Source organism: Labrus bergylta, chromosome 15, assembly GCF_963930695.1.
Source record: "Labrus bergylta chromosome 15, fLabBer1.1, whole genome shotgun sequence".
Taxonomy (NCBI): domain Eukaryota; kingdom Metazoa; phylum Chordata; class Actinopteri; order Labriformes; family Labridae; genus Labrus; species Labrus bergylta.
In genome coordinates, this window is record NC_089209.1 from 15,669,987 (window position 1) to 15,692,190 (window position 22,204).

Genomic DNA, 22,204 nt, shown 5'->3' on the forward strand with positions numbered 1-22,204 from the left:
TGTTACAGCAAAGAACCCTGCATGTAGTGGACACAGAAGTAGACAGGATAGGATCTCAACACGCTGATTATCTATGTGGAGTGAAGAAAAGAGGAATTTGGGAGGAGACCCAGTTTGTATTCTGGGAAGAGACTGTTATGGAGAAGCAGAAAATATTCAACATGACAAAAAGAGGACAGAGGGACAGGGGGGTGGAGAGATCTGTGAGAACTGACTAAATTTGTGTAACTTTAAGAACAAATCCTAATACAGTCAACCTCATAACTTCTTTGGGTTATAAATTATTCTTATTACATGCATTTGCTTTGCTATGGCTTCTATACTATTTATTGTTCATGGTTGAAAGTTGTTATTGTATTTTCTGTTGTTTTTAAGGCTGTTTAGTGTGTACAAAACTTTGGAAGATATCTTAATAAGAATGGTGACCTGATGGTGGCCGAAGTTCGACTGTGTGAAAATTAGTAAGCTATCATTTTTAGCGTGTACATTTTTATAAAAAAAAAGGTTCATAATAGAAGTCATTGTAATATTCACAAGAGTTTAATTTAAAAAGACCATTTTGGCATGAAAAAAAATTCAGAACAAACTAAGACAGAATGAAAAACACAAAAAGTATATTTCAGAAGGAAAAAAAGGATTATCATAAATAGCAAAAATATTGCTGCTATAACTCATAATTATGTCCATAAAAATCTTGTTGACGCATGTCACGGTCTTCATCCCCTTGCTTTTTTCAGCACTTTCTATAAAGACAAAAAAAACATTTCGGTAAGTTTTTTTGTCCTGACATCAGAAAGACTTCATCACTATTTATTAGTACTATATTAGCTCTCTAGTGTTTTATTGGTTAGTAATAATAAACACTACTGCATGTCATCACAAACTTTCAACAACTTGAATTCTGGAGGTGTTTCTGTTTTTTTTTTTTAAATGATTGGTTAATTTCACTACATGCATTCCTAAATGTTAAGATTTTGTTTGGACTCTACACATGGTAATATTTTGACCATAAATATGTTTATTAAAGGTTCAGCTGCACAACTCGTGTATGCAGGAAAACTGGCAGCAGCACAAAACTTAACATTAAATGTATTGAAAAAACTGAAAGGCAAAAGAAGATTTAAGTGGAAAACTGTAAATTGGATTGTGTGGTGTATAGCAGTCTTTGGTTTTTGAACTGTTAGACGGACAATACAAATGTTTGAAGATGTAAGTTTCTCAGAAGTAATGTTTTACTTTTTAAATATCACAAAGACCAAAAGAGTTGCAGGATGAATAACTAACTCAAAATGTATTTTATTTCAGTCGTTTGTGAGCCCTTTACGCCTCGTGTATGTAAGTCTATTAGTGACAATATTGTGTGACTTTGGTAAAATTAAAGAGCAAAGAATTATGTTTGTATAAAAAAAAGACAACGAGGGTGGTTAGACATGTAGTTCAAAGAGTATCCATGATTCACGTCCCACTAAATTGATTGATTGATTGATTAATTAAATTTATTTCAGACAAATAAAATAAAATCAAACATAAAAAATACAAAAACAAAATGAAAAGCACGAAAATACAATAAACAAAAAAACAATGTTCAAATTATTCCACAAAAAAAAGAAAAGAAACTAACACTCACTTTGGAAACTGCTTTGAGATGTTGAGCTCTGATGGTCGCAGATTTTTCTTCAAAAGCTTTGGCCTTCGCCTCCTCCGCCAGGCTGTTCACAAACACCAGCGTTAGGAGCTCAAGCTAGAAAACGAGAAGGTATTTAAATCGGTGTTAAAACGGCCGATAAGTAGCTTCAAACAAAGAAAACACTCAAAATCACAGGAGACATTATAAAGTTATAAAGTCAGCTTCCTACCATTGCTTCTGTGGCTGGTCCCACCTTCACGTTACTCTTCATCTTCCCTTTGACAGTATGTTTCAATTTGGGTGCCTTGTTCAGCATTTCAGCTAATTTATTGTGTTAAACAACAACAACAAGCCACTCCACCGAAAGTCTGTTTACGTCTTTCAATCTCCCGCCTCTCTAACTTCCGGTTAAACCGATTCTTCTTCGTGGCATTTACAACGTCAAAATGTTTCCGATACCGCCGCCTGTCGTTTCGACAACTGCGAAAACCAGGTGATTGTGTCGTTTGTAAACCGAGAACAGATTAAAGCTTTTGAGCTTATATATTTTCTTCGACGCAGATATCTAATCGACACAATTAAAAGGGTATTTAAGTGCTCGCAGTGCTTGTTGTTGTTGTTTATACTGCCACCCAGTGTCTACGTCACTGCTGCCACCCAGGCAACACAATGTTTGTATCCGGGTCAGAGGACACAGTAATGGCGGCGACCATGGAGAAAGCAGCCGGCATGAGTAATATGCTGCAGTTTATGAAACTTATCGGACAGCTCAAAGTAAGACTTCTCTAAAGCCTCTTGCTCGTCTTCTGGTTACGTGGTTTCGTGCAAACAAATAGTGTTTAATTAAAGTGATCCCCTTTGGGACAGGCTGTAATGTCTATGAGCTCAACCTCACAGTTAGTTTGACTTTTCATACTTTTTGTTTTTGAAGTGTAATTTAAGTTGGCATTTTGCTTCTTTTTTTTTTTTTAAGTGTATCTCATTATTCTCCTAACACATTGCACACATTGAAGACACTGTTAAAAAAACATCCATAAGCTTGAGAGCAAGAAAGAATAAACCTTCATACTGTCACTGTGAGGAAACAGGAGGGGTCTGTTGTGTTATGTATGTAAGAAGAAGAAGATTTACTTTATTGAATTTCAGTTTTTACAATCTGTAGTCATGCAACACACACATAGGCTGAAGTACATACACACTTGCACACAAACAGGATCCTATGGACATGCACTAAGGGAGAGATGTCAGAGTGATGGAGCTGCCCACAGCAGGTGCTCCTGAGCTGGTGGTGGGGAGGGGGTTTGGTGCCTTGCTCAGTGGCACCTCGGCAGTGCTCAGGAGGTGATCTGGCACCTCTCCAGCTACCAGACCAACTTCCATACTTGTCTTCCAACCCAAGTCCCTACAGACTGAGCTACTGCTGCCCCATGTAGTGGCTATTTGTCCAAAAAAATCTAAATAAACTAATATCAAAAATAATCAAATGACCACCATGGGGGATGTAATGTACGCAGGTAAAAGAAATCCAATGTCCATGCAAGAGCTGCGGTATTTTGCTGGTTTATTTGAGGGAAAAAAACAAAACAAAGAACAAAGAAAATCGTGGCTCCTGCTGCCTCTCTTGATCTGGTAAAAAAAAAAAAAAAAAGGCCCACCCAGGTGCATGCTGGTCCTCTACCTGCCTCTTACTTAAATAATCTCCGGTGCCCACAGTATTACCCAAATACCTAACAAAAATACAAAATTTACTAAACAAATAACTAGCAAAAGAGAAAACGTGACTCAAAATCTTTTCTAAATAAAGAAAACATGTAGAATAATTAAATAAACAACACCACCCAAATATTAGTAAACTAAATACAAAAACTAATTCTAACCACAATTAAATAGCTCCAACAATGTACTTTAAGGGTCTGTTCCAGAATAATTGAATAATTACATTAGCAAGTATTTTAATGAAATATTACTTATTAATGATGTAGTTATAGTTATCATTTAGTGAATATGTTTCCTTGACTGGTTCCTAGTTACCTAATGACTTTAGTATTGGTTTATAAAGACACAACACAGGGTAATCTACTGCTCACAGGAACATTTTCTTGTTTCTTGTCTTGTCCGATTAACACAGAATAAACAGAGCCCTCATAATAAGTCGTGAGACAAAGTATATTTAAGGCTAAATGTTTTTTAAAATCTTTTTCTTTGTTCATGTGTTGGTGTCAACCGTAGAGAGTCCCAAGGACAGGCTGGGTGTACAGGAATGTGAAGAAACCTGAAAGTGTGTCAGACCACATGTACCGCATGGCCATGATGTCTTTGACCATCACAGACCCCACAGTGGACAAGAACAGGTACTTCTTTCTCACAGCGTGAACACACACGTAGACTCAACCCCATAATGAAAATTAATGTATTGTTTAGTATCCACTGACATTAATTACCGACATTGTGCTGATGTCAATTAGAGCACCAAACAGCAACTCATTCCCTACAGCTTAATTTCAGCCCATGTAAAGTAAATAAAAGCATAAATAATGTGTTTATTATGCAGCATAGTGATTTTTTTATTTGACAGACTATTAACTCAAGTTATGCTTATTATTCTTTCTTTAGATGCATAAAGCTGGCTCTGGTTCATGACATGGCTGAGTGCATTGTGGGAGATATTGCTCCATCTGACAACATCAGTAAAGAAGAGAAACACAGACGAGAGGAGGCAGGTGTTTACATTCTACAGCAGACTGTCAAGTTTTCTTGAGCCATTATATTTACTAAGTGACCCTGTCATACTGCTTATTATTAAGTATTATTCTTATTAGCCCGACCCAACGATTATACTCGTGTAACATCTCCTCATCTCTGTATCAGGAAGCAATGAGACATCTATCAGGTCTCCTGCCTGAGGGACTCAAACAGGAGATTTATGGACTGTGGGAGGTATGACACTTTAGTATGTACCTTTATGAGTGATCATGCATTCACTATAAAAACAGGGACAAACGTCTGTCTCACCTGCAGGAGTATGAAACCCAGGGCAGTCCAGAGGCCAGGTTGGTGAAAGAGTTTGACCTCCTGGAGATGATCCTGCAGGCTCACGAGTATGAGGAGCTGGAGGGAACGCCGGGTAGACTGCAGGAGTTCTTTGACTCCACCGAGGGTGAGTCGCCACAATGTTTCTGTTAGATTTTTATAATCAGTCACTCCTTAATTCTCTGTACGAAAATGTATAACACTTTGGGACAGGTTTCTTAAGATTCCCCACTTTTCTTCTTCTTGATATTTATTCCATCTAAAAATATTGATTGACATGTGTTGTTATATTTATTTTCTTTTTGTATTCTCTCTCTCAGGTCGTTTCCAGCACCCAGATGTGCTCGAGCTCCTCAGCTCTTTGAATGCAGAGAGAGAATGCCACGTGACCAAAACACATGATGCAAAGACATCACCATCATCTTCATCAGCCTCTTCCCAGCCAAGTACAACACCACACACCTCCTGATGGCTGCCACACACACACACACACACACACACACACACACACACACACACACACACACACACACACACACACACACACACACACACACACACACAGCCAAGGGAATGTTACACCAAAAGTGTGTGTGAACAACAGGTATGCAAAAAAACGCATCACAGGACACGCCTACTTTTGAGGTGTTGAGGAAGATACCTAGATATTGAACACAGTTTTTATTAGCCCGTCATCCCTCCTGTTTTACCTCAGTGCTTCGCTCCAGTGTTTGTGACGGCATGTTTTAATAAAGCACTTTAGAGGACACTAACTGCATCACTATCCGTATTAAACGCATTGTACTCAGACAACAAATGCAATAAAGTTTCAAAATATTATCATGTAATTTAATATGGTTTGAAAATTAAATAAGACTTTTTTTTATAATCGCATTAGTTGGGAAATCTGCTCCTTTAACTCTTAACAGTTTATTAAACTGCTCATATAGAGAAACTGCTAAAGTATTCCAACATTAATTTGCGTTAACAGGATCCCTTGACAAATGCATTTAGAAACACTGTTTACGTTACTCTACAATACGATTATCCAAAAGAAAAGTGCAGTGTGGTTGGTGATAACAGCATACTTAAGTATACAGCGCTGTTAAAAAACGACACAACAGTTGTCAGATGCGGATGTTCTTTAAAGTACGCTGCAGATTTTTACAGAAACTGTCGTACGTTTGGTTCTTTAACCTTCGTTTTGCATCATTATCAGTAAGAGAGCTTCATGTAATATCAACGTTTGTGTTGATTTAAACAATTTTTAATATCCGTACATTAACCATAGACAGTCGTTTATAATGCTGTGTGATTAGTTGCATACAGGTTTAAAAAAAAAAAAAAAAACCTTATCTGAATGTAACAAATTATGTTTGAGAAACAAGACAGTGATGCAGAGTTGATTTGAAGTCCAACCCAACACATCTACCAATGTGACACATAATAGACAGAACAAGCATCACCTCAGTTATTTGGTTTTCCTGCTGCTCATCTCTCATCACTGAATAAAAAGACGACCAGGCGGAGTGCAGAAAACATGAAATGATGCGAGGCGTCTCTTCAAACCACAGCAAAGACAACAACATCTTTTAAAACATCTACAACAAACATGAGAAAGTAAAACACCAAAAAGATTATATATATTTCTTAGAACAGAGTGATACTTTGAAAAACATACAAATCTGTGTTTAATATTTAGTGGCACCAACCTTTGAAAAGAAAAGTAGTAAAAACTCATTCTTCAGTATCAAACTAGTTAGTTCAGCACAGGGGTGTTAAAAATCAGGGAAGTGCTTTGGGTCACTTTACTGTGAAGGGTTGAATTACAGCAGTACTGCAGCTACAGTGGGATTTAACATTCATGGTATATACTGTACATTTCATATCAGCTACATGTGATCAATTTAAGATGTTTTTTTTTTTGGTCCATAATGAAACCGGTGTGGTGTTATTAGAGCAGGTGAAAACCTTGTGTGTTATCAGGGTCATGACATGTCAGCATCTGTTGACCTTCAGGATGAGCCTGATGTGTAACAGTTGTTTAGCAGCTGTGTGTTTTTTTTGTTTTTTTTTTAAACATCCAGCAGAGTATTCCATTTGTTAAGTAACAAATCAATTCTCTGTTCTTTGACTTCCCATTTCTACTCTGTCATAAGAAAAACATGAAAAGATGCTCTATCGTTACATTTCAAAATACAACCTGTTTTTGCCCAAACTACACGGCTCATGGCAAGTCTACAGGGTCATTTTCTTTCTACAGACTACTTTATTCTCTAGTAACAATGCACCAACCTAAAATGTGTGCTCAGTTCAATTATGAAATTGAAGAGGGCTCCAACGCAAACTGCCGGCAGCAGAAAATGGGTATATCTGTGTTATATGTATTTTTTACATAGTAAGTAGTATTACAGCAAAAAGAAACTTTTAGATGTCTGAAGAGGATTTCCTGTTTTAGTGTGAAATCATTTGTACATGTTACAGTTTTATCCAGGACTTTAACTTGGATTTTAAGCCATATTTAAACATTTCTTTAGTAAAAAGTAGTACCGGTTTATAGTTAAAACTTTAAAGTGTTGTTTAAAGCAAAAATATATTGCTAAAAAATACCCCCCCCCCCCCGACTTTTTTCCTTCTTGGTATTAAAGTTATGTGTTGATGTTGTAGAGTTTTGAAACTTTAGCATCAGGGAATGGAAGCTGAGTAGAAGTCAGAGCCTTGTATTTTGTGAATTCAAGCTGTGATTTGTCAGCTGAGTTTTCAGCCCCACAAGCTGACTTTGACTTGGCTCATAATCCTCCTGAAATTTCATAAATGTTTACTAAAGGCTTGACTGCTTTCCCCTTAGCCTTCATCTGATCCACACCTGTGGTTAAACATGGCTTGGAGGGCCGTTTGTTTGGTCTTGCCTGCTCATAATAAAAACAATTCTTAAAGCTTTGGGATATTTGGAGTGAATGGTGTCAATTTTCTACCATATACTGGATTTTTTTGTTGTTGCAGAGAAGAAGACTTTTTTTTGTTATCCAATAAAAGTGTGAAATTTCAGCAGGAGCCTTGAGTAGTTAGGTGCTGGGATACAGCATTGGTCAGAGTTCTTGGCTTAAGTCCCGCCTCGTGCTGTTGCTGCAGCTCTAACACGTCTTCTCAGTGCTGTCCGTCAAGGGGCTGGTGGGCGTGTCCTGAGAGCTGGCGTTCGCTGCAGAGGAGAGGACGTCCTCAAAGCTGCCTCCAGACTCTGAACCACCAACCTTTGTCTGTTCAAAAAATGCAAATATATGTATATCAACTCATAGACATGGCATTCCTGCCATGCTGCTGTGCTTCAGAATAGACTCCAGGAGGCAGACTTCCACTATAAAACAACTTTATTAGTTATAACGTTATAGAGGAACTCTTAATTCCTGATATTCAAACAGGAAGTTTCAAAATAAGAGAGAAGTTATCAGCAATTCATTATTTCTCCTTTGTCACAGGTAAAGGAATAAAGGGCTGCTACAGGTACGACTATCTGCACAAGTAGAAGAACAAATTATTTTTTTAAAAGCTTAGTGTAAGAATGTGAGAGAGCAACTACAACCATAATATAACGTTCTGTTCCAGTTGTGACATCTTTCACTTTTAGACGCAGCAAACAGTAGAATTTGAGCCTGGCTTTTCAGTGACTGACTATTCCTCACTATTTCTCTGACAAGGACCAGTACACACAAAGTCATGTGATCTCATTAAAATGTTAAAAAAAACAATATTAATGATGACGATGCATTTTTAACACCTTGAATGAAGTGGTGCTGTGAATTGATTCTAAACAAACTTTCTTTAACACACAAAAACGCACCTTGATAGTGGTCACGGTGTTCTCAACTTTCTCCTCAAAAGACTTGAAGCTGGGAGAATTTCTGCAAACAAAAAAAAAAAGAGAGATTGATTATTTTAGAACAAAAGCATAGACTATCTAGTATCTGTAACAATAATACAGATACAGGCACTGATATCCTCTCCTTTAAAACAGACCATGCTTGCATTTGTCGCATGGCAATGTTTAACCCTTGTTTCTTAAGGATAACCTTTATAAAGAACAGACACTTTATTGTGTATACACATGCATGTGATAAAGAGAACAAAAACAAGGGCGTGGGATATATGCATGCGAAAATACTATTTCAATGACTTGATTTCAATATTTCCACCTTTAAAAATAAACTTAAGATGCTGAAATTCCCTCTATAAATGTCAGTGAAGGAAACATTTACTTTTCTAAAACACACACACTAATGTAACTCCGTATCTGGTTATTGAACAGTGTTGCATTACGTGAACATTGTGTCAGAAATTAGGGAGAAAAAATAGATCATACATGAATAAAACTGACTCTCTCTCTCTCTCTCTCTCACTCACTCACACACAAACACACAAAAGCAAGAAAGCACAGAGTGGTTACCTCATGGCGGGCATGCTCATAGAGTGTCTGATAGAGTAGCTGTCCCCAGAGAGCGTGGTGAGAGAGGAGGTAATGATTAGCACAGAGCATGCACAAAGACACACAAACAGTGAAGAAAAAAAGCCAGCAGAGTTTTAGCCAGACAAGTCGTTCTTTTTTTTTATTGTGATTATTTCTGTGCCTTAAAGGGGATGAAACTGAGATTTTAAAGATATTTCAACTGGTTGAGAGAAGTAGAAAAGTAGCTAACATCTCCAACATCGACACAGACAAAAAGGAGAAAGCATCCTCTGAATCTTCAACAATCTGTTCAGCTCAGTAAACGAGAGCTCAAAATTGAAGACCTCCTAGATTGTAGTAGTTCATGACACCTTTTTCCCATGATTCATTGAGATCATTTCGAACACCAGAAGCTCCACCGTGAAGGTTGCCTTTACTGAACCAGACTGGGCTTACTATGTGAGTATGTACAAACCGGTTTGTCCTATCAGCAGATCTGACTCTGATTCACTTCTTTAAGACTCGCAGCCTGAGACGCTTTAACGTACAGGCAGGGAAAGTAATGTGAAATGAGCAGCTGTGTGATTATTCTTACCCTATAGAGTTGGACCTTTGGAAAGCATGGAAAAAGATGGAAACATTTTAGATACTTTAAGAAACAGAAAAAGTCTTTCCAATTCTCTTCAGGTGGAACAGTTAAGTTATTAATATAAACAAATGCTTCATGAAAGAGTTACCTTACGCTGGTAATACAAGCAGTGATGACGACTTGATATCATTTAGGGAAGTAAAGAGACAGCAAACAACACTTTATCTCACCCATATACAGACATGCAAAATATATATACCAAAATATATTTGAAGTACAACGTAAAAATTAAACTTTCTCTCTCTACACGCACAGTTAATGGCACTCCTTCATACATGTTTCCATGGAGATGATAATTACAGAAAATGTTGTCCACCAACAAATGATCTAGCTAATTGAACAAAAAAAAAGTTAGTTGTTGACTGTGGTATGACAGATTCCTAGACCAGGAAATAAGTCCGCAGATCTACACTTTTCAGTCCCCTTGTCTCAAAAACAAAGATTTTTTTTTTAAAGTTAGGGCCGTGGTTATCAAAAGCTGAAGAGATTTTTAGATCTTCTTCTACGACATAAAAACACACCAGTTAAATACCCGACCCTCTGATTCATAAGGCTTTCTTCTTTTAAAAGATGAGGTTTCTCACAGATAGCTTTATGAAACCACAGAGGTTGTCAGGGATAATCACATTTATCACACCGAACAAGTAACAGTTGTAATCCCAGTGGTGGTGACGCAGCCATACAGTCATGTCATTTTACGGTTAAACTTGAGGGGGTTTTTTTGTTCTTGGGATTGTATTTATGCCTGTGAGGATTATCCCAATGAACAAAACATTTGAGTATCAGAAACTTTTGTTTGTCAGAGAGAGCTTATTTTTTCTGCAATAATCCAAAATCCAATAGAAAATTCCCATGACTTCTTGTCGAGGGAACCAGGGTAATAATAACTGCTTTTTTGAGCAGTCAAAAAAAGGCAAGCTCTTTCACTAAGTAGAATTTCAAATAGAGCAGATCCTGAAGTATGGACTAATTCATAAATAAACTTTGAATCCATGGATTCATGAATCCAGAATAGTTTTGAATCAAAAATCGATTCTGAATCGAATCGTGACCCCAAAAAAATCGAATCAAATTGTCAGACACCCAAAGATTCCCGGCCCTAATGGTAAAGTAGCAATCCAAATAATGAAAAGTTAATAGTTCTTGATGTATTAAATGACACAAAATAGTTTGTTATTTCTAGAAATAAAGTCAGAACATTTGAGAGGTCATCTAGAAATCTGATTAAGAAATACGCATTTTTATTATGGTATTGATCATTATGTTGAGGTATGTTTTGTTTTATACAATAGAAAGTAAATATGTGACGAACAAAAAGTCTAACAGATTGTTCACATGCTGTATCTTTTCAAAATAAAACTATAAAGAAAATGAGTTTGAAAATGGTTAGAAAATTGTACTGATGGGGTAAGAAAGAACATGCAAGAACACACTTGAAACACTTCAAACAAACTTCAGCAAAAAAAAAGTACATGCTAAGTGTATGCACTGCATCAATCCTCTGCACACCAGGAGCCTGAAACATACCTCCGAGGGATCAGAAACTCAAGACCAATCATGCTGTAATGACCAAAAATAATCAATTGTTTCCTTTGAGCACTTTATATTCCACCAACACAATATGATGCAATTCAACCAGGACTACCCCTTCCCCCTGTTTGTCTTCTTTGCAAAGATTCCTGTGATTGTCATTTGATCAAAGCTGCTAATAAATGTATCAAGTTGTCTTCAGGTGTTTACTCTTGATTTAAAAACAGGTGACACTGTCCTTGTCTCTTTCCTCTACACACATGGGGAATGATTTCTTCAACATGCACTGCCACACGTGAACGCACACAGGCCCACGTTCTCGCTCTCTCTCTCTCTCTCTCTCTCTCTCTCTCTCTCTTGCTACCATACACACATGATGCTCTATTTATTTCCGTGCATAACAACGCTAACGCTGTCTGGCACACTTTGTTCTGAATTTCAGCGTCTCAAACAGAGCGACCAGGGAGAGACAGAAAAGCAAAGAGACAAAGCGAGAGAAAGATTTGCCTCTGGCCCTTCAGCTCCCACAGAAAGCAGCTTAATGTGAGTTTACGTAATCTCAACTTCCCCTGAGCTGGATAGAGCAAGAGTCAAAATCTGCCTCAAAATCTCTCTGTGAGGGATGGGGATGGAAAGCACAAGAAAAGTGCCTGTGAATATGATCGACGTGGAACTAGTGCTGAAGGCTGGGCTTTGAAAGTTTGCAACCAAACTCAGCGTGCGACTTGCGTCCCAACATCTATACATCACAGGTCAACACAGATAGCATTCCCTAGATAAGAAGAAATGAGGTTATTGTTTACCTCATGTCTCCAAACTTTCTGGTGATGGCGCTGCCCAGTGTGCTGAAGGCTGCTGAGGTTTTCTGCCCTGCTGTGGACAGTGTCTCTGACGTCTTCTTATAGCTGAAACACAAAGAGGGTACATTGAAAACATTAAAAAGAGTCCTGTAAGTTTCCTTTATCTGGATCAGAACAGCAAAAACAACAACGGACGCGCTTCATCAGCGTTCTGGAACACGTTTCCTACATGCAAACTTGCACTCAACTCTGCGCCTAAACAAACACGGTTATCTCTCATGTACAATACATATGACAAAAAAGCGAAGAAACATAAGAGAGATAACTGCTCAATAAACAAATGTCATCAAATCAAAGTGGGGGATCTGGCCGGCCATCACTGCTTTTTAATGTTGTTGTTTTTTTTAGAAATGAACAGAAATAAAAGTCAGATAAATTGTTCTGAAATAATTTGTCTATATAGTGTCTTTACTCTCACTAACTCTGTTGTTTTTTGGGGGGTTTCATTTTCATTTTGAACCCCTCCTCTTAACCTACAAACCCTTTTTCCTTCTAGATTACATTTGTACTCTTAATGTGAGCGTGTGATGAAAGTAGGAGGGGGTTTAGATTTGATTAGAGATGGGACAGATCTGATCTATTATCAGTATCAGGTCTGATATTGACGTCATTTATGTAACGGATATCATAATAATGATATAATCCTCTCCATTAAGACGAGATGGAACAGCTCCTTCTATGTGATCAAAAGTACAACTCTTAACATTCAGTTTAAAATGTTTAATTTGAAAACCTGACAGTTGTTGCTGCTTCCTGTTCATATGTGAAACCAGAACTAAGTTCAAATAAATGTATTTGTAATATTTTGAATTCTGATGCATTTCTAATTATTATGATTATTGTTTTTGCTTTCTCATTAAGAAATTCAATGCCGTGTTTACTACAGCTTTGTGTAACCTTACACATAATACCAACACCATTAATAAGTAATATTAAAGAAATATCGTAATCAGTATCAGTACATATCTGAATTTTTTTAAAAGTGGATCGGTAAAATCAGGAAATGACTTAAAACCACAAATAAAAAGTATGATAATAGATGTAGATAAAAAAAAAAATACTTCCCTACTGTAGACAGTGCTGAGAGTATCGTATAGTATTTGGTTGAAAAATACGTTCTTAAGCACAGGATGACCTCATTTCTAAATCACCCTGCGCATTGTTCACTGCATGATATGTTGCTTTAAAAAGGGTTTTTTATTGGCCCATATAAAAAACAGTATAAACTGAAACAGCATTTCTGCCTATTATATGGTCAAATCTATATATCATTGGCAATCTAGTCATGACCAGTTGACCCACTTTATATACTGGTTAACATCACCTTAATGCTTCTGATCACTCTTAATATCGATCATAGATTTTCAATGTACATTTTAGCTTGATTCATGTTTTTTCCCGGGTTTCACATTCGTGTCATGGATTCCACATCATCAGCTAGTTTTTCCCGAGATCTAGTTCATAATAGATGAGGAGGGCCAGTGTTTGTAAAGTGATCTTCAGGTTGAAGTGTAACTGGATAAGACTGGAGGCCTTTTGAGACGATTGCTTTGCTCCTCTCTGTCTCTTGGTGTCTGAGTTAGAGCTCCCAGCTTGTGGTCCAATGAGGATATGAGGTTATTTCTCTGCATGCTGAAAAAGATAGCTCTATGATCAGAAAATATCCTAATTTGGAGGAGCGTCGCAGAGCATTATAAGAGTAGTGTACAAGTTATATAATCATAATAGTCTGGAAATATTGTAGGATATTATTATCATGTCAATGGGAGAGGAGGATGGATTTGATTGGCATGAATTGGATGCACTATTGTGATTTTCAGTAACTAAGCAGGACTTAGTGAGGTCAGTGATTGCCTTTGGCCCTGAGTAGCCTCTTGATTTGTTTTTAATCTGGTTTGTATCTGAGCAAAACAAAGATAACAAACATGCAGCACAGCTAAGAGCAAAACAGGATTATGTCTTTTTAATTGGGTTTTTGATATCTGTGTGTATAACAGACACTCAGTGTGAGAAAGTATCTTTACGCTGTTTTACCTGCTCTCCGTGTGCATGTGTGTCTTTTTTGTGTTTGGTTAAAGGGCATCTATGTTGACAGCAAATAGAGGATAATAATCTCCTTTTACACTTACGCCGTAGAGGTCTGCATGTCTTGCCAGCCTCTGCTCAAGTTGTTTTTCATCTCGCTCAGCGGATTGATGCCCAGTTTCTGTTTGAGCTCTGCATGCTGCTTCTCTTTGGACGACAAAACCTGCCTCAGTGTGCTGATCTCCTCTTCCAGCTGGAAAACATCAAGACAAAGAGCTTTAAAAGACATCCTTCCTCTTGCTGCTTTATTTCGACTTCTTGTTCTCATTAAATGGTCGAAACATGTTCAACGTACTTTAGCTAGTTCTTGCTGAATCTCCTCTCTCTCCTCATCTGTGATGATGGAGTTGTTTAAGTTGACTTCAGAGACTAAATCTTCATCAGCCTCTCTCAGTGGATCTGAGTCCAGATATCCTGAAGGAAACACACAAACACACAAATGATGAAAACTTCATTTAAACCTCTATCTGAGATATAAAGAAACAAAGGAATGATGATACTGATAAGATTATGATGCCTATATCTCTAAAGTGTATCTGTCATTTTTCCTTTTTTATAGTCGTGTCTCTATGTCTGACTCCACATATGTCTGTCTGTGTATGCCTGATGGGCTCTGTCTCAGTGTTATGTAATCTGTGGCTGCAGGCCGTGGAGCTGTAATCTGGATTTACTGACATGGATTATCTTGCTTTAACACAGCTAACCATCACTACAGACTGTGCCTCGCACACACAAACAAACAAGATGCTGTTTGTCAGAACAGAATGAATATAAAGTTAAATTCAATATGTCACACAAAATATATAATGAAGAACGAATGTAGGCATCAACCTTTCTGTAAACCTTTGTAGGAAAAATATGATTTACCGTCCTTCTTGCCTCTCACAGAAACATCTTATAACAAAACTTCCACACTGTACTTACCTCTGAAAACAGAACTGCGTCCTATACACAAAATCATACTGCTCATATGAATCAGATGACTCTTATGATGCAGCAGACATATTTTAAAAGCCGTAATTAAGTTTCAAGATTTTGCATTTGTTTCTGCATAGCTGAGAATTATTTGAAAGATGACACAAACTGATTAAAATCAGTATATGTATTTGCAAGAGTTTTTTTTAAAATAGCGGGATATGTGAGCCAACATAACAAAAACAAACAAAAAAAACATGGTGAAAAACAAAATAATAAACACAAACTTACACAATGCATACAGATAGATGATTCACATCAACAGCAAACAGCAGGATGAACCATGGAAGTAAGCTAATGTAGTCTATGGTGTCATTGTGTTGTTGGTAGACCTTGGTTAATGATTCGGTATGTAACTGTTTACACAATGGTGATGAATGTAAATGAAAGGATTAGGCCTACTGTACCTGCTGCGAGACGTCCCCTCTCTTAATGTGGAAGCATTATAAAACAGATCAGGACAGAGAAAAGTCAGTGAAAACTGGGAAGAAAACAGACATATTGTCCACTCACCAAAGAAGACACTCAAATAAAACTCAGTTCACATCTAAATGCTTCAAAATCAAAAGTTAGAGGGGGCTCAGCAACACATGCAGAAAACACACACAAGTATACAAGTATAGCTAACAGCAAAACAAACTAAAGCACAGCATGAACCAGGCAGGCCTTTCTATAGCTAGAAGCTATTTCTGACTACATCACACAGCAGCAGGACAATTAGATATTAAAACCCCTTTGGCTCAGTTGGAAGCTTTCATAACTGTCTAAGTGCAAGGGGAGTCTCCGACCAAATCCTTTCTTTGGCTCACAAAGCCTCAAGAAGATCTCTAAAATGCCAGCATGAGCACAAGAATAATTCCTACCGGTCATAAGTCCTTGTTAATTTACATGCTATAGCAAGCTAGGTTCCCTTTGAGCTAATACTGTTTATTTTATAGGCCGACTTTTATTAATTCAGTTAATGAAGTTGTTTATATAGCTAAAAGAGGTGTCTGTGTTAGCTAACACAGGTTTCCTTCAAGCTGACACAGGTTTCTTTTAGCCATCTTTACAGCTAACTGGATTTCCTTTCTGCTGCCGCAGGTTTCTTTAACATTTTATTTAAGGGGTGGTTTTATAACATAGTTGTTTTTCTAGTAAAGAGGTGTTTTAATTGATAACTGGGTTTCTTTTAGCTACTCAGGATTCTTTATATCATGATTCCTTTGTAGCTACCACTGTTTTTTTTAAGCTAAAAGTGGTTTATTTATTGATAACACAAATTCCGTTCTAGCTAACGCAGGTTTGTTTTAGCAATTGTATTTTTTTCAAGCTAATGCTGCTTCCTTTCCACAAGCTGTGTCTTTGTGAGAAAGGAGTTTCTATTCTGTGTCTGACGGATGTATAAGAAATGTTTGTGAGAGTCACATGTTTTACAGTCATTATGGAAACAAAACGAACAGTGTTCAAGTGAATCTTACATTATTAATATCAATGGATCTGCTCTGCAATTTTTACGAGATCTTCTTCTTTAAAATGACAGCAAAAATAAGTGTTTGCTCCAAAAGACTGTCCTTGTCATTTGTAATATAATACATTGCTGAAGCATTTTCCCCGTCTGCTGGTATGTGAAGAATGCTGAAACTTCATGATCTCAGTCATGGGTCACAGCATGAAATCAGTTAGATACAAAGTAAGCTTTGGTTCTGAGAACAACTTATCAAATATTGGCACTATGTCAAAACTATGACGTACTGCTCTCTATTAGATGGAGAGGGTTGATGTTGTGACTTTGGTTAGTTTTTTAAAGCAATGTCAACAGACATCTTGCAAAATGCTGGTAAATTATTATTTCAAGAACAGTTTTATTTTTTGTTAGTGTATTTATTATAAATCAAAGGATTTGCCATTTACATTGCCTCAAAATGTACCTTTGTTCATTACCTAAGTACCCCTTGCTCACAATGTTGTAGGAACTATGTCTGAACATTTGTTAAGGCAATTTGACTTTGGTTGAACAGTCAACATAATCAAACAGCAACAGTCGATAAATGATATTTGTAAACACCACAACGAAATGTATTGGACTTATTTCATGTACTTAGTTTATTTGATAAAAGTTTATTTAAATCTCAGATGAGGCAAAGCCTGTATGTTGCTATGAAGAACATTTCCAACAGAAACTAATTTATACTTTTCAGCTGCTGTGATTATTTTTACAACTAAGAAGAAAAGGCTTGCTGTGTATTTTATCGTTTATGCCATAGTCAATAGAAAGTAATGTCATACACCACACTTTGCCCTAAACCTATCAAGTCTCAAAAATCCTCTTATCGTGTGGATTTGTTGATGTTTTCTATATTTAATTCTTTAATTGAGTTTTTGTTAGTTCCATTTCCGCCCAGCACACATTGGTTTAAAGCCCAATCCAAACTTAATCTGTTTTTACTTGTATTGGTTGCCCCATGTACAAAGAAAAAGTCTCACAATACCCCAATTTATCAATTGGATTTAGTTTCTGTAAAAAGCTATTGCCCAAGATTACCAGACAAAACACAAATCAGTTGACCTCTGTGTCCTCAGAGGGAGCTGTAAGCTGTAAACCTGTGCAGGCTCGAGGTCAGGGGTAGTAAATGTTCAACCAAAGTGAAATATCTTCTACTCTATAGTCTACATCCCTCTTCACCTTTGTCTTCCAGTTGCATATCCCAAGAGGTAGACATGACGCAGTTGGCCTGCGACTGTGATGTCTGACCCCAGGGATTATACTCTTGACAACTTGTACTGCTTTCTGCGAGATTTTTCCCATTTTGGGCCACTGGAGCAAAGTCTTCACAGTATGACTTCTCTTTCACAGATTCTTCGTCAATCCGGGAAAACAAACCCTCATTCAAACCTGAACAAAGTTACAGTCTGTTACAGTTTCAATATCTTAGATTAAACAAAGAATGATAGCTTTGTCTTATGTTTCAGATGATTACCTGTTAAGTTATATTTTAGCTAACAAAGGATGTATCCCTTACCAGAATAAAGGGCTAGTTAGTGGTGTTTAATGATGTCATTACCAGGGAATCATTTCTTACTGGGGAAATTATTGTCCACTCGCGCAGTTGCGTCTTAATTTTTGTCCATCTCTTAATAAATGCTAGTATGCAGGACATTGTGTATCGATAAAAGACTGCATAAAAGTCGGTGTTACATCTTTTTAGGGAAGTAGGGGGTGACTCCAGCGCTTAAGAAAAAAAAAAGGCTGATTTGTGGAACAAGATAAATAAGATGACTTTAGTTCAGAAGTTGCTACCATGGCAATTAGTTAACCAAGATAGGGAAATACTTTAGCAAAGAGTAGGCCTATCTGCGCCAGTGAACAATCATGGTCACCTCAGCTTCACCAAAAAGCAAGATGGTGATGGCCAAAATCTCAATGCTTTAAAACAAGTGTCCACATACAAAGTAGTGACGTCCCAAAACAAATGGTCTGGATTCTGCTTCTCACACGTTATAATTGCTCTCTTAAAGAGGCTGGAGTCACAACTGTCATACCAGCAACTAGTTAGGAGCCAAGGAACAAAAGCATCTAATGGCAAAGAAGGCCAGTGAGCACAAATATAACCAACAACATATTTTGATTGTGATTTCTATAATCATATTAGTACCAATAGGCCTATATCCAGCTTCATACTTGAATTGATTTTCTTTTGAGTCAAGCGAAACATGAAAATGTGTCTCTATTCTCTTTAGTTTTAAGGACATAAATTTGGACTCTGAGAAATTGTGATGACAATTGAAACAAACGTTTTGTTATTCAAAAGTGCTCTGATCTAAGCCTTGCTGTCTTCCAGGTCGTAAATTAAATGTAAGTGCTCAGATAGAACTCATCCAACCTTCTGGTAATAATCTGATTCTAACAGGGATACAAACTGCTGCCTCACTCATCTCGATAAAAAAGTCCTTTAAACCTAATACCATTTTCTGCAATAACTCAAGTCAGTGATGTCAGAGAGCAAAACGCACACACTTTGACGTCACTTCCTCTGATCTGATTTTACACCCCGTGATTCAGTGTGGATTGATGTTTTATTCTAATCTGGGAGAGTTGAGTCTTACCCTGCTCTCCCTCGTGTGTGGATGAGTTAACCCATTCCTCTCCGGGACCCATGCTGCCCCAGTCCACCACTGCTTCGCTCAGAACACTAGAGTACAACTCTGCAGCGGAGCAAGGCAGCAGGGTGAGAGGAGACAAGAGAACTGGTTATATACACACAGAGACACACACTGTGGTGTTTCTCCCATGTCCATCCAGGCTCGGTCAGTAACTTGACAGCGAGGTCTGTTCCATTACTGAGCAGTTAACAGTTTATTTGATTCTGCGTTTGCACAGGAACAGGAAGTCTGACTTTTGACCCTTTGTGGCATAGATTTAAATTCTTTGAGCTGTTAAAACAGGATTCACCCGATTCTTACCATACACAATATCGTCCTGGGAAGCAGAACTATGCCTAACAGAGTTAACAATGAGATCTTATGCAAGGTGGTTATTGAGCAACGTGAGTACTCTGGTTGCTGATGAAATCTCTTATAATTCCAGTAGTGCAAGAGGAAGCAGAGTGTTGTTTCACTAACAGTGATTTCCTTCTAGTGTCATTTTTTGATCCACTGGTAAGAGGCTAAACGAAAGAAAAGGTCAGTGTTCAACAAAAAACATGAAGGGTGGATGACATAACAATTCAACCATCAAGTTAACATAACATGTTTCACAGAAGCAGATTCAATGGGCTACATTTAGCAGTATGCTCAAAACTTAATGTGGCTGATTGCTAAAACAAAAAGAAGTTAAAGCATCTTAACGTAGCCTCTTTTAAACCAGTCTGATGTTTTTCATGGGCAGTTTGCTGTTCATCAACAAAAAATAGTATTTAATAAATATACATTTTAACTATCCTTCTCTTTACTCTCTCTTATTTCTGTTTCCTCCCCCCTTCCCTTTTGCCTGTGGATGAATACCTCTGGTCACAAGACTCCCATTTGGCCCACTGGTCATGTGGCTATGCTAAATCAGAGGCCTGGGGATGGTCATATGGCTGCAAAATCAATTGAAGCTGAACTCGGGGCCAAGTTGCCTTCAGTTCTGTCAAACAGCGGTATATGACTGACCCTTTTTCATGCCCAAGATTCAACTAGCTAATTACAGCAGCATTGTCATGGGAAAGTTTAAAGAACATATACTAAAATACTCCTATTAGTGTAATAGATTAGAAACCTTTTGGGTGCTTTATGAGCCAATAACTCAATCATAAATACTAATTTCCATGCGGAGCTAGTTTCATGGAAAAGACCTGCTGACCCTCAGTTAACCAAAGGCAAACATTCAGACCTGGAATGCAAAGGCATGTAATGAAGTACCTGCATGAATAAACAGTACCTCCATCCCACTCACTGCACTGATGTGGGAGTCATTGCACTCCTCGACTATGTCATGCCTCATTTTGCACACTGTCCGTAAACAAAGGATGAATCACAGAGAGATTGCATCTGAATGTTTAAAAGTAGAACTAAATGTGAAAAGGTTACAGTTTAATGAAAATGATGGCATCTGTTCTAAGATTTCTAAAGAATTGATATTAGCACTCTTGTATTTTGGGGTTTAAGACTACACTGTTTAGTTTAAAGCTTGGTTCACAGTAACTGAATCTACCTGATGGTTAACAGGAACACATTTCAGAGATCAGAGATCAACTGAGCATAGCACTGGTTTGAAACACCCAAAATAAGTGAAACCTCATGCATCAGACCACCAGTCAGCATCCTACTGAAGGACTTAGTTCTGTCTGAAATTGCTCTGATGTCTTGAGAAAACAATAAAACAAACCTACAGAGCACCTGCCAACTGTGCTCCATGATGCTTCATTTCTGCATGCTTGTGGCATAGTAAATCTTGTCAGTTAGATCACTGGAAAAAGCACGTTTTTTTTTAAGAAAAAGCAAAGGAAAAAAGAAAATTTGAAGCATTGTGTTGCACAAGAAATTGCACAGTAGCCTCAGTTACATATATGCACAACACAACTCATTGATAAGTAAATCAATTGTATTTAGTGAAGTGTTAGCACTCCAGAATTGCACAGTAGGTCACAAGGCCTGCAGATATTTAATTTTCCATGTAAGAAAATACATTTTGTTTTCTGTTTCCTTCACCTCAGAGCAGTGACGTATGCACTCAGCCTTCATTCAAGTTCAGCTCATTATCAGATCAACTGCCGACAACCAAACCACTGTGCATCACTTCTGTTTGAAGAATAAAAGTCCTGTTTTTAACATTAACCGACACCAACTCACCTTGTTGTCTGGTCTCCATCAGTTACAGCCAGGTGAACTTCCCAAATAACCTCCTGAGACAGCACGCGCAGCACCAGGTCTTCAGGTCAGTGTGTACCATAGGTGTGTACTCGGGTTTCCTAGGCTGTCACGCGCCGGGCCAGCTCTCAGGCGGAGCCTCGAGCTCGAGCCAATGGGCTCGCGCTGTTGTAATTTGCTTAATTCACAAACCGGACATAGATCCTGGCTGTTATCTGCGCTCATTGGACAAGACAGAATACGTTTCGAGTAACAAATAATTTATAAACACAAGAATGACTACGCGTCAGCCCTGGGAAAAGTGTTTTGATTCTTTTAGAGGAAAAACCTCAACACAAAAACCTTGAGTACCTCTATGTTTTACTTTTGTACAGTTGCCTACTTTTGTTTTTACATTTCTCATTCGTTTCTCTAAAAACCCTTGTGCAATGCCTTTAATTGTATTGATGCACTCCTTAACATAAAAAACAACTAATACCACTATTACTGTTTACAACAAGACAATTACTATGAAGAGATTTAGTAATTTCTAAAATTGGCATATTAAGAGCTTTTTTGTATTAAGTAATCCCCATAATTATAGTTCATCATGAGGTATTTATTTTTTCTTGGATCGTGACTATAATGTGCTGAATCACATAAGCTAGATCTTATACATCATATAGGAGTGAGCCTCC

At 37.6% G+C, this 22,204-nt stretch overlaps 3 protein-coding genes across 9 annotated transcripts; 1 reads left to right on the forward strand and 2 right to left on the reverse strand.

Moving 5' to 3' along the window:
• Window positions 1-521: 521 nt before the first annotated feature.
• On the reverse strand, window positions 522-2,046 carry cenpw (centromere protein W). The gene is made up of 3 exons (XM_020642074.3): window positions 1,857-2,046; window positions 1,628-1,741; window positions 522-743 (listed from the first exon to the last, which is right to left on the reverse strand). Exons 1-3 carry the CDS (start codon window positions 1,941-1,943, stop codon window positions 717-719), a joined length of 228 nt encoding a protein of 75 aa, XP_020497730.2. The 5' UTR covers window positions 1,944-2,046; the 3' UTR covers window positions 522-716.
• Window positions 2,047-2,108: 62 nt separating this feature from the next.
• hddc2 (HD domain containing 2) lies at window positions 2,109-6,044 on the forward strand. The gene is made up of 6 exons (XM_065963537.1): window positions 2,109-2,401; window positions 3,857-3,978; window positions 4,241-4,347; window positions 4,500-4,564; window positions 4,646-4,784; window positions 4,978-6,044. The coding sequence occupies exons 1-6, from the start codon at window positions 2,297-2,299 to the stop codon at window positions 5,124-5,126; spliced, it is 687 nt and encodes a 228-aa protein (XP_065819609.1). The 5' UTR covers window positions 2,109-2,296; the 3' UTR covers window positions 5,127-6,044.
• tpd52l1 (tpd52 like 1) lies at window positions 5,977-21,658 on the reverse strand. Of its 7 annotated transcripts, XM_065963531.1 has the most exons (11): window positions 21,510-21,653; window positions 19,284-19,382; window positions 17,863-18,072; window positions 15,605-15,625; window positions 14,518-14,636; window positions 14,267-14,415; window positions 12,081-12,182; window positions 9,694-9,708; window positions 9,099-9,137; window positions 8,496-8,556; window positions 5,977-7,914 (listed from the first exon to the last, which is right to left on the reverse strand). In XM_065963531.1, the coding sequence occupies exons 1-11, from the start codon at window positions 21,526-21,528 to the stop codon at window positions 7,792-7,794; spliced, it is 957 nt and encodes a 318-aa protein (XP_065819603.1). In that variant the 5' UTR covers window positions 21,529-21,653; the 3' UTR covers window positions 5,977-7,791. The 7 variants fall into 7 exon arrangements, with proteins under 7 accessions (XP_065819603.1, XP_065819604.1, XP_065819605.1 ...); XM_065963532.1 differs by lacking the exon at window positions 9,694-9,708; XM_065963533.1 differs by lacking the exon at window positions 9,099-9,137.
• Window positions 21,659-22,204: the final 546 nt, after the last annotated feature.

Coding starts and splice junctions, on each gene's coding strand:
- cenpw (XM_020642074.3), bottom strand. CDS start 1,943: ATGCTGAACAAGGCACCCAAATTGAAACATACTGTCAAAGGGAAGATG. Junction 1,742..1,856: donor GACCAGCCACAGAAGCAATG/GTAGGAAGCTGA, acceptor CTCGTTTTCTAG/CTTGAGCTCCTAACGCTGGT. Junction 744..1,627: donor ATCTCAAAGCAGTTTCCAAA/GTGAGTGTTAGT, acceptor TTGTCTTTATAG/AAAGTGCTGAAAAAAGCAAG.
- tpd52l1 (XM_065963531.1), bottom strand. Junction 18,073..19,283: donor CACACACGAGGGAGAGCAGG/GTAAGACTCAAC, acceptor AACTTTGTTCAG/GTTTGAATGAGGGTTTGTTT. Junction 14,637..15,604: donor GAGGGGACGTCTCGCAGCAG/GTACAGTAGGCC, acceptor TGTTTCCTTCAG/GATATCTGGACTCAGATCCA.
- hddc2 (XM_065963537.1), top strand. CDS start 2,297: ATGTTTGTATCCGGGTCAGAGGACACAGTAATGGCGGCGACCATGGAG. Junction 4,565..4,645: donor AGATTTATGGACTGTGGGAG/GTATGACACTTT, acceptor TCTCACCTGCAG/GAGTATGAAACCCAGGGCAG. Junction 4,785..4,977: donor GTTCTTTGACTCCACCGAGG/GTGAGTCGCCAC, acceptor TCTCTCTCTCAG/GTCGTTTCCAGCACCCAGAT.